Below are 12349 nucleotides of genomic sequence, written 5' to 3' on the forward strand. Positions count from 1 at the left end.
CCTTCTTCTAGTTGGTCACGCCCTTCCTCTCTCCTCTCCTCACTCAGCCTCTCCTTCAATTTTCCAGATTGGGCAGCTTTGCCCAATCCCTTTCTATCCTCTTTTTTCTTCCTCTCTACGCCTTCATCTTTCTTTTTCCCATAATTCTAACGACAACTAATAAAATAATAATACTTATAATCATATACATATAAATATATATATATAGTAACCAAAATAAAAGTACTTCTCGATTTAGAGTTCCGTAGAATTTTAACCGTAACTCCAAATCCTCTTCTGCTTGCGCCTACGAACTCGTGTTGTCGAATACTTCAGGGATACGCTAAAGCAAAATTTCATACGCCTCACTATACGCTGATCAACGAAAATCAAAACCCTAACCTCTAAGGGCACTTTCGTAAAATCATGCCTTTAAAATTCATAAAATCGTAGAATTAGGGACGGGCTGTCACAATAACCCTCATGTAGAAGAAAACGACATGTTGTTTATTTATCATTTTAGAGAATTTATTTGGAAGATTGGGTGAAAATCGATGAATATACAAATCTCAATTGATGAACGGATTAAAATTAAAGTACAAAAGACATCGATCAAATGCTGACATATTGCTCCCTCCAACATTGACGACATATCGACCGAACGCTAAAAATGATCATTTCCGCAAGTTCATCATGTCATCCCATCTCAAAGGTGAGTGAAAGCCACCAAGTAATAGAATAATCAACCTTTAATTTTTCTCACTGCGGAAATGTGAAATAGAATTTGAGCGCAAAAGAGGTCGGCAAAGTTCAGCCCGTGTAAAAATTTTCCCATGCGGCTACGAACATTGGTGTCAATTGCAGCACTTGCCAACAACCGCCCAAAAAGCGGGCATGCGCAACTGAACTTAGCACTCCTCAGTTTTGGAAAAGTTCAATGACTATTACAATCATAAGCAATCAAGATTCTTACTCAGCATATCACAACTCAGAACGTTTACATATAAATTATCATGGAAAATTATAACTAATGCAGTCGGAAGCTGCATGTTTAAATTTACAAGCCGACCCCCCGAATTGTCCAATTCTTCTTTTTCCGGTCGAAGTTTGCCCAATTCAGGGGACCTGAATATCACCCAATTGACCGGAGCATAGTCCTAAATTAACTTCACCGGTTGACCACTGAACACAAAATTGACCTACTACCTTATATACAGCAGCCTACAAGAACTCCCTGGCAGAGTACGCCTTCGACTCAAAGATCGATTTACTGAGGATGACTATTTTTTGTTTGAGGAACCTGAGTGCTCACGTTGGCAATCAATGACTGTTGCGCGGCAACAAGATGTGGTGGAGCGGACAGATTTGACGGGGGTCTTGAAGCAGCAGGAGTTGGTTGGGTTGGCTGAATAATGAACTGGTTGAGAGCAGCAGAGTAAGCCCGACCTGACAGGCTTCCACGCATCCGACCTGTTGGTCGCCAATTCTCTCCGGATGACAAGTCTGGTGATCCATCAGCCCCTGAAACTGCTTGCACCGTTTCTACTACGTTTCTGCTCTGCTCCAGTGCAGCTGTCCTGAAACCTTCAGCATTTGCTGGCAAAATTGGCCTGTTTCTTGGAGATTGATTTTGAACTGGCGTCGATGGAGACTGCCTGGCCATCATAGCAACTCGCTGCTGCTGACCAATCGCGAACCTTTGTTGGTTGTCTAAAGAACTTGATGTTTGACCAGTCTCAACTCGTACACTTCCTTGCTGAATATGGGCCCGCGAGACATGTGAAGATGATCGATTGGCGCTTGAAAGCTGACCTACAGTCTGGGGAGTCCGTGGATTAAAAGCTTGCTGCAGATGTGCATTTTGGAACTCCATAAGCCCAAGAGATGTTCGGTTAACACTCTGCAGTTGACTCGGAGCTGGAAGGCCAACAACCTGTTGGGCAGATTGGCCATGACGATCCCAGTTCTGCAAGATTAATGAAATGCAACTCATTAGCATGACAAAATGGACACCAAAAAAATATCATTTAGATTGGAATTCCGTAAATTAGCAACGAAAAAGTCTCTACAATGCTTTGGCCAACAACCAATCAAACTGAAAAGTGTTGATTAAAAATCAAGAATTTGAGGAACCAATCAAACTGAAAAGTGTTGATTAAAAATCAAGAATTTGAGGTCCAGGGTTCCCAACTTCTATTTATACTGGTCGCCACCAGCATAACAAAATGGACTTCAAGAAAAGAAGGGAGCATTAACCTGTGTTGTTTGTGAGGGCGGTTGCATTGACGATGGAGCAATAATTGACACTTGAGGCAGATTCATTCGGGGCCTAGAAAAGTGTTGCTGTCTTTCCACATCACTACATACTGCAGTGACACCATTTGCTGTGGGTGTGATAGACTGGCCAACCTGAGAACTAAGAGAGGCACTAGGGGGAGTATTGAAACTAGTTCTAGATCTTTGCTGCAATCCTGGCGTCTGGGCAGGAAGGGCCTGAACTGCTGTTGGTGTCCTAGGTAATACTGTGTTAGCAAATCTCCCATACTCATTGCTAACAGTAGCATTTGAACTTGCAAACTGCGGCTGTTGTAACTGCAAATTATTGGAGGAAAATTGAGTATGCATTGCAGATGCCACAAGATCAGTGTTCACACGACTCTCAGTTCCTCGATCAAGCGCAGGAGAAACGGCATCAGTCAACACAGGCAGGTGTAAATAATTTGCAGGACCAGAGTGAGAGATACCACCATCCATCTGGGTGTCTGACCTTATACTCGAAGTCAACGAGCCATTAGGTAAGTAAATGCCAGACCAAAAGTCGTCCTCTAGATGAGCAGGAACAGTTTGATTAACCCTGTTTGTGTTGCAAAGAGGTTTTACATCTTCGGTTTCGCAAGCACTCAAGGTGTCCATCTCAGTATCATCCTCAGTAAGATCCAAAACAAAAGGAATTGCAGATGAGACACGGGTAGATTCTTCCTGTTCGGAAATTTCATTTTGAAAGGCCTTATCATGTGCCTGAACTAGATCATCATCATTCTCCAGTCCAGCTTTCCATGATCCATCCATAGAGATTATTACCTCAGCAACATTCGCTCCTACCTCTATCAGGACCTAGGGGAGAAAAGCAACTGATTTTATAATATTGGGTAAAAAATAACGCAAACAGACAGGACGAATGCAAATAAATAGCTACTTGCCTTAACCATATTTTGATCAACGCGGAGGTCCAAATAGCAGACATACTGATTACAGTGGGGACAGCGCCACGAAGGTCGTCTTAAATTTATATTGACGTAATTACTGAAGTCGAAACACTATAGCTCATATAAGCAACAGAAAATTATATTAGAAGTCAGTATTGACTATAGTTACAAGAAAATATATTACCATGTACAACTACAATCACAGAATAACTTCAAATTTCATCAACTACCCAAAAGCTTGAAACCGAAAAAATCAACTCAGGACATAAAGGACAACAAATCCAATTCCAAATTCTCAACTTCCCCTCCAAACCTCAACAACTAACAAGAGAACATTTTGGTGGGACAAAGCAAAAACTTTCATCCAGCTTTTTCTATCCTCCTTACAACCCCTATAGCACAAACAAAGAAAATTTTAATTTTTGTCTTTTTTCTGCTCCCAAAGAATGAAAAAAAAAATCATAATAATATTTTTAAGATATTAAATCTGAACCCGAACTCATAAGAAATATCTCCAACGTATAAATTGGAAACCACGTGACCTCCAAGCAGCACATTAAATCACTTGCACATATAATGGAGGTGGAAAGCATCAATGTAATTAGAATCCACCTCTAGTGCACAATTTAAAAAACAAAAAACTCTGAGTCTAATAGAATCAATCATGCAAGCAAGACGCATACAAATCGAGGAACAATGTTACAAGTCTCAAAAGCTAGTTACATAATGATTATGAAGGAAGTTGCAAACAAAAATTTAAAACCAAAGGCATCAATGGGAGAAAAGGATGCATGGAGCACTCACCTGAAGATGTTTGCACAAATGTCCTTTGACAGGAGTTTTTATACGTGTATAACTGTTTTACAGATAAAAGTAAAATGTAATAATCAGCATCATAGCAATGAAGTTTCATCATGAAAGGATTACCAAACTACACATTTTTCATCCATTTTAATGTAGAGAAATAGACAACAAAAAAGTAGATAAGATACGAAACACACTTCAAACCATTAACAAATTTATTCACTGAAACCAGGACACATGAACAAAATGCTATTTTGATTGTTGAACTCAATGCTTGACAATATAGAAGCAGCTGGTGTAACTGATGAAAAACACACAAAATAAAATTGATGTTGTTCCAATATTTCAGTGAAAAACAAAAAATGTTTCTTCAAAAAGAGATTCAGAAGTTCAGAATATATGAGACGAGAAAGATCACATAAATAGGCATCAACATTTAACCTATGACATCTTCATATGAAGCTACTCAGCCTCTCCTGATCAGAATCAATTGAAAATTAGCAAATATCCCATAATGTTTCTAGCATTAACATTTCTACTTAAAGTAAATCCTGATAATACGTTTCAAATCAAATGTCCCAGGAATACATATCTCCGATATAAAAGGTTACAAATACACTAATAAAATTCAAAACCAAATATAGTAAGAAAATTATAGCAACATTAAAGCTACAAGCAATAGATATCAAGGCATACCTTATGGGACAATTGAGAGAAATTCTTGATGGCCCCTCAATTATATCAGGATCTAATGATTAAAAGAAGACAATTAAAAAACTATGCCATTGTAAAAAGCCTAAATGCTTTGCAAATTCCTGATACTACAAGATATAATCAAGTGTCTTTTGATGTTTCCTATGGAGAATACCTGAATCTGACGGAGACACAGTGGACTGCGAATAATCTTTCAGTACTGGAGTGTCAGGTGATGGTGTGATACTCATAAAGGCAACCACTATGGTATAATGACCTAAAAATAGTTCAATGTGTCAGAGCTGGATGAATATAGCACAAGAAAACTACAATAATTAGAACGTGATGACTTGCATCCAAACTCACCATTGAATTGGCCCACAGCTTGCAGAAGATTTGATCCAAACTTAAGCATTCCAGTCACAACTGAAGGTAACTGGGGTCCAGTATCCTGTAAAGAAAATTAAAGGCACAGGGTGTTATGAAATGAATACCATGTTACAATCCAAATTTTGTCAAATTTAGTTATCCAGTTAGCGGAACCGCACAAACCATTGTAACATTGATCCTTTTATCTACTCCCTTTCCATTTAGCAGAAAGCTACAGAATTGAAAGAAAAAAAATGTTGTTAGAATAAATAGGAAACACTTCTAACTAAACTAAAAGGTTGAGAGGAAAATCAGCCGTACTTCACTTGTGGTGGACTTATAATACATGCAGATGTCTCTATATTATCTGTTTGTGCTACAAGTAATCGCTTGAGGCAAACAGAAAGGGTGAGGTCAAGAATAACTTCTAAAAATCATAATTCCAATTTCACATATAAATGGAAAACAGTATAACGTAAACAATTAGAACAAAGAGAGAAACCGCCACGAGTATATAACCAAATAATAAAGTTATGATGACACGAATTATATGTATAGTTATTCTCTAATAAGATAAATATGGACATACTTCTTTGTTGTTAGATAGACATGGACGACTAGGATGCACAGAGGATAAGATCTCAGCCATCCATATCAAATCTAGCAACTACTAAAGACCTAAATTAAGGACTTGCACCCTAAATGTTAGATCAGATATGGAAGATTAAGATGCATCTCACTCACTACTATTTGAAATGAACAATAAGCATCTAGAAGGAGACATAAGCCTTCCACTGGACCAGATATGACCATTCAGTCAGCCTTCATGAATGATGTGTTTGCTTGTGTTAGGATTTTGGCTCGTCAAGGTTAGTGTCCTATTTTGTATAGGATTGTATTAGGGAAATAAAAGGTGCACCGATTCTTCTCCAAAAGGACTAGGAAAGAATCAAAGTTTCCTTGTACAATTAGATTAGGAGTCCAAGAAGCCTAATTTGGAAAAGGAAAAATGTGTACTTTCCTATTCCATATAAAATAGGAAACTTAATCAGAAAATAGGCATGTAAACCACACCCTATACTTATAAGTAGGGTGCGGCAAGGCTAGGGAATGTGTGAGAAAAGCCAAAGAGAGCTGAGAGGGATAAAGGGCGAATAGTTCTAGGATTTTACAAAAGTACTATAACTCTATTATTAATCAAAGAAGTCGTGGTTTTCTACCCAGGGAAATCACAAGTGGACGTAGGCAAAAGTTCTGACGAACCAGCATAAATCTTGTGTGTCTCTAGTTATTCTCTAATTTGCTAAGTTTAGTCTACTGCTGGATACATCAAAGAGCAAGATCCATAGGGAGTCAACATTATAATAACTTGTGTATGATGTATGACATTCATGCATACATGTTTAAATAAACTACAAGACTCAAGAACTTACAACCACTCCAACATTCAAACAAAAATGCATCTAACTTTATAAGATGCTTACAATTTTTTCTTGAGGAGAATAATGTGTACTCTTCGAAATATGGAAATCAAGCACATGCGCCCCATATCCAGACTACAACGTGATAAGACATACGTCAAAACAAACCCAAAAGAAGGGATAGGAAAAAAAGTTGAAAAAGGGAATGAAGAGCCACCTTGACTTCTAGAGAGGCAAGTATCTGGCCCATCTTCATCATTGGATAATACCTACACCACACACAAAAGGAGATCTTTCTAAATCATTTGCAAACTCAGCAAAAGACATCCGTTGATACTTGATACCAAAAGCATGATTATTAGGACAAGCAAAGAAAAAATATTTTGAACCTTAGAAGCTAAAGAAGTCATTGTAATAAAAAAATTCTACCTATTTCTAGTTAAACTCTAAATTCTAAATTCTAAATTCTAATATGAACATGGTGCAGGATCATTAGGCTGAGATGATATCCTTTAAAAGGAAACATCAAATGAAATCTATATTATACGTGTGTATACACATGTATGTTGTAACAACATGAACAAAATTAAAGCACGATACAAGTTCCCACCTTTCCATAATTGTGTCTATAACAGAAAGAGAACAGCTAGCTCCAGTTTTAACATCCCCCAAGCTGCAGAAGCTACTCCCTATCTATAATTGCACAAGAAGATCATCAGCAACATCAACATAAGACAAATTTAAGCAATAATAAACAAATTAACAGCATACCTCGTTAGCTAGAAAAAAGAGCTCTTCAGTCTCCTTATCCGAAAACCATCCAGTCCTACAAGCATTCTGCCAAGTAAAACACAAAGTCAGCTCGAAACTCATGATTACGTTCAAAATTGGATACAAAACAAAAACCAAACAAAGCTTCAAGCAAAAAGGGGATAACAAAAACATGAACATGGGCAAGCAGGATATGCTACTTTTTTTTTGGTAAAGAAGCAGGATATGCTACTTGGATAAATGGTTAGCATCCGTTTTCGCATTTATTACATAAAATGAACCACATTCTGGTTTATACCTTAACAGAAATCATCAGCACCATGATAGCAGCTTCCAAAACCTTATCACTCTTGCGTTGGCATATCTACACAAAACAAGAGTTAAATTACAAATCTGTCACTCAAAATAAAGGGGAAAACAAACCGAAACCAGGAATTCACGAACTAGAAGAAGAAAACTACAGTACCTGCTTCAACAACCCAGGTAAATCTTGAGCAATCGCCGGAACCTCATTGTTTGCAACGGCATAGTCAATGCCTCTGCATTTTGCCAAAGCAATTTCATAAAAAGGAAGGAAAATTGAGGAATTCAATTAGGGATTTGAGAAAAATGGGGGAAAGGTTTTTACCTGGAAAGGGAAAGGCAGAGATTGAAGAACTCCATGGCCTCGCCGCGATAGCCAGATTTGACGTGAGCTGCCAAGCGCTCAGCGACGGCAGCGATTCGGTAGGAGTTAACGACGGAAGCGGAGAGTCGCTGCTGCCCAACGCCTTTCAGACTGACTAAGTTGCTGACCGCCTGCGGTGTTAGCGTTGTTCGGCTCATTAGCTCGCACAGACACACCCACCACACCCACACCTACACGCGCCCGTCTCTCTCTTCCTTTCTCTTCCCTCTCTCTCTCTCTCTCTCTGTCTCTCTCCCTCTAGGCCTTTCAAATGTTACAAAAATTGCAGGAGAAATTAGAAAAAGGGTTCCGGAAAGCTACGCGGGACCCATGACACAGTACTTGTAATTTCCAACCGTGCAGGCATTTTACAACAAAAAATAAATAAATAAAGTGTAGGTAATTTTTATTTATTTTTTGGGCGGGTAGATCACCCTACAAACTAGCTCAAAGAGTTATTACAAATAATTCGTGTCCTAAGACCCCTATCATATCATCAAATAATCGAGTTTCAATCCAATTAGGAGGATTTTCAAAATAATGGTGTCAAAATCCATATTATAGCTACAATTGGCAATGTTATCTACAATCATGTTCTCTTGATAGACATGCACTAATTTGCATTCGGCTATGCGTGTCATAAGTTATCTACACTGATGAATAATGTTGGCATGAGAATGAAAGCTGGTATCAATCATATTATTAATTAAGTTAACCACAAGAGCCGAATCTATCTCCATCACCATGAATCTAGAAATGATGGAAACACCTCTCAACAAACCTTTTCCTCCACCATTACACAATGTTTTTCAACACACAACCCTTTCTTTGGCGAGTTCTCGCCGTCTCCGACGAAGGTAAGTCCCTAGAACCTCGTGGATCGTGTTCTAGTATTATATTAGGGAAGTTTTAGGCGTTAATCACATGTGGACATAGGAGAAAACTCGAAGGAATGTACTGTACACTTTCTGGAAAAACCTAAACCGTGGTTGTTTGGCCACTTTCTAGTCACTTTTCTAGCCAACTCTGACCTTTGTTGATCTCGAAAGGGTATAGATCTCTTCTCCACATTTCTAGCTTTACATAGGATCTTGAATCACTCGATTTAGAGTTGTATTGAGCTCAAAATAAGCTCTGGAAGTTGGAAGAAAATCTGGAAAATTTCCAGAAATTGGGAAGGCGAGTACAGTGTACTCATGGGCGCATGGGGCTACGCGTGGTGTTGTAATGCCCAGTGCGTGGAGCACACGCACCTCCATCGGAGGTACTGTGCTTCGCCACCATCCACGACGACAACCACGGCAGCACTGACGACTTTCCGACCAACTTTCCAATGACCCAAATCGATGTATGGCGGAACATCCAGTGGTGAGTAGCCTCACAGCCGCCGCCCCGCGGTGACGCGCGGCGGCACGTGAAGGAACCCGAGGTCCCTTCTTAGGTTTTTCGACGTCCCGAATCCAAATTCAACATCCGTTTTCCCAAATTCAATCGTATTAGTAGGGTTTTAATAATTGGTCCTTTTATGTGCTTAGGTGCGATTGTTGGTGGCGATTCCATCCTCCCTTGCCCAAACGGCTCTTTAACGACAGAGTATCAGTGAATGAACCCCTTCTTAAATTGCATGATTTTTATTAAATGCTAGACTTGCATTCATGAAAAGCATGGTTTCATGATTTTACGTGTCATGCTTTATTTACGATTTATTGAATTTAAGTTTACGAAAGATTTACGAACCATGGCTTTTTACACTTTACGATACATGATGGATTTATTATGATTTTGGATGATGAAGTTTTGGTATTGTACACTTGGTATGAGATTTTGGTTACGTTTTTCGGTGCTTATCTGGTGGGTAATCATACAACACATACACATAACCTGAGTATGTATACGTTTATAGCCATAGGACACAGTTCAGGATCAATGAGATACTTATGGCATACTCCTAGCTTCATTGGAAAAACCAGTGTTAGATAGCTTCACTAGCCACAGTTAGTGTCGGTGTGTTATGTTATATTTCTTCTCTAGCTTCACCCAGAATGTTACAGCTTCACCTTTAGGTGATGGGATCTACCATGTTTCTTCACTGGCATAACCCAGTGTCGTACAGCTTCACCCTCGAGTGATGGATATGCTTCGGGCGACTATGATACCCTTAATTGAGTACTTTATTATTTTGGATTTATGAAGGTTTTATGGATTTACCTTCGAGCGACTATGTTATCATTAATGAGCACTATTTTATACATACATGTGGATGCACAAAATCAGCGAGGACTTTGGTACAATAGAAAGTGTTAAGTTTGTGACCTTCGCTAGATTGTTCCGGTCACTAGTGTGGATAAGTAAGTAAATGGATAGGGACAGGGAAGCAAACACAAGATGTACGTGGTTCACCCAGATTGGCTACGTCCACGGAGTATGAGGATTTCTCATTAATTGTGAAGGGTTTACACAAGTACATAGGTTCAAGCTCTCCTTTAGTGAGTACTAGTGAATGATTTAGTACAAATGACATTAGGAAATATTGTGAGATAATGATCTCTATTTATAGAAGAGAGTTTCTAGTTTCATTCTAACATTGACACGTGTCGTGTTGTGATTGGCTTTTGATGTTAACACGTGTCGCGCTATGATTGGCTTCTGATGTCGACATATGTCGCACTGTGATTGGCCTCCTGGTTGGAGGGAAACTCTTCTGGGTCCTTGACGGTATAACGGTGACCGGTCCTCAGTAGTTTCGAGATTGGTCAAGTATGGTACAAACAGTGCTCCCCTAAGTTCCCGAATAAGGGAAGCTCATCAGTTGGGGACTTGCAAGATCCAAGTCATTGAGTAATCATGAAACTTCTAAGTACCGAAGTGTGGTATCATTTTCACTTTCCTTATCTGTCTCATATGTAGATGTGGCATCTTCTTTAGAAGTACTTTTCCTCCATCCACGGGTGGTATCTTTAACCGATGAAGATGCACAAGGTAATGTATCAATTTCACTTGAAGCTTACTTGTAGTTTCGAGCTTGGTTAAGTGCGATACAAACCCTATAGTAAGAGTCCCCCAAGTCGCCGAGCTAGGAGATTTGCCGAAGGAGGTAACAGACAAGGTAAGCAATCAGACTTCCAAGCAAGCAACCTGGATCGGAAGTTCGACTTCGGCTTCCGGTTGATTGTTCTCCTTCTTCTTGTGTCGTAAATAGCACCAAGGATAAAGAGAAGCAAATGGAGAAGAGATGATATGAGATACTTTTGATTTTGAAGAAATAACTTTCCACAGGCTTATTCTTGAACTGGGCTGGAGGGTTTTCTGGTTTCCTCCAGAGTATAAGGCCGACTCAAGAATTTGAGGGTCAAAACAAGTCCATCAAATCTAGAGTACGTTCGACCCTGATGATATGGGATATTTTTGCTGTTGAAAAAGTAGTGGATGTATCGGCACATGTTCTGTTACGCTTGTCTCCACATGCTTCCTTGTATCATTCTCACTTACCCTATCTGTTCCTCAAGCAGATGTGGTATCTTCTCTGGAAGCATAAGATGTTGAAGATGAGTACTCGAGAGCAATGCCAGGTAAGTAATCAGGCAAGGGGTTCCAGGCAGTCAATTCCTAACTGGAAGCTTGATTCCACGACGCCAAATGTTGATGCACAAAATCAACGAGGACTTTGGTACAACAAAAAGTGTTAAGTTTGTGACCTTTGCTAGATTGTTCCGGTCACTAGTGTGGATAAGTAAGTAAATGGATAGGGACAGGGAAGCAAACACAAGATGTATGTGGTTCACCCAGATTGGCTACGTCCACGGAGTAGAGGAGTTCTCATTAATTGTGAAGGGTTTACACAAGTACATAGGTTTAAGCTCTCCTTTAGTGAGTACTAGTGAATGATTTAGTATAAATGACATTAGGAAATATTATGAGAGAATGATCTCTATTTATAGAAGAGAGTTTCTAGTTTCATTTTGACATTGACACGTGTCGTGTTGTGATTGGTTTCTGATGTTAACACGTGTCGCACTATGATTGGCTTCTGATGTCGACATATGTTGCGCTGTGATTGGCCTCCTGGATTGAGGGAAACTCTTTTGGGTCCTTGACGGTATAACGTTGACCGGTGCTCAGTAGTTTCGGGATTGGTCAAGTATGGTACAAACAATACACATTTTAGATGTTTTCATGGCACATTAGGGTTTTCAGAAAAACCTAGTATGTAGTATTATATATGTCTGTTTTCAAAACAGAGGTATGTTCAAAAGAAAATTAGGTTTACTTAGTATTAATTTTATTATAAACTTTGGTCCACTCACCCCCTTCAAGACTTAAAATCGAGGCGTACGATTTCAATGTTAAGGCATTCCTATATCAGTACCTTCGAGTCCTCTCGGTGTAGGACCCCCATTTCTTTGTAATACCATTGTTATATAATATTCTTTTCGTAGTAT

At 39.2% G+C, this 12349-nt stretch overlaps 1 protein-coding gene across 1 annotated transcript; it reads right to left on the reverse strand.

Moving 5' to 3' along the window:
* Positions 1 to 932: 932 nt before the first annotated feature.
* Positions 933 to 8221, reverse strand: LOC103411689 (E4 SUMO-protein ligase PIAL2-like). The gene is made up of 16 exons (XM_008350326.4): positions 7872 to 8221; positions 7710 to 7782; positions 7542 to 7607; positions 7244 to 7309; positions 7083 to 7165; positions 6690 to 6741; positions 6536 to 6607; positions 5373 to 5440; positions 5235 to 5283; positions 5049 to 5133; positions 4858 to 4959; positions 4686 to 4737; positions 3990 to 4041; positions 3180 to 3296; positions 2236 to 3093; positions 933 to 1945 (listed from the first exon to the last, which is right to left on the reverse strand). Exons 1-16 carry the CDS (start codon positions 8066 to 8068, stop codon positions 1247 to 1249), a joined length of 2691 nt encoding a protein of 896 aa, XP_008348548.1. The 5' UTR covers positions 8069 to 8221; the 3' UTR covers positions 933 to 1246.
* Positions 8222 to 12349: the final 4128 nt, after the last annotated feature.

This window comes from Malus domestica, chromosome 14 (genome assembly GCF_042453785.1).
Source record: "Malus domestica chromosome 14, GDT2T_hap1".
Lineage (NCBI taxonomy): Eukaryota > Viridiplantae > Streptophyta > Magnoliopsida > Rosales > Rosaceae > Malus > Malus domestica.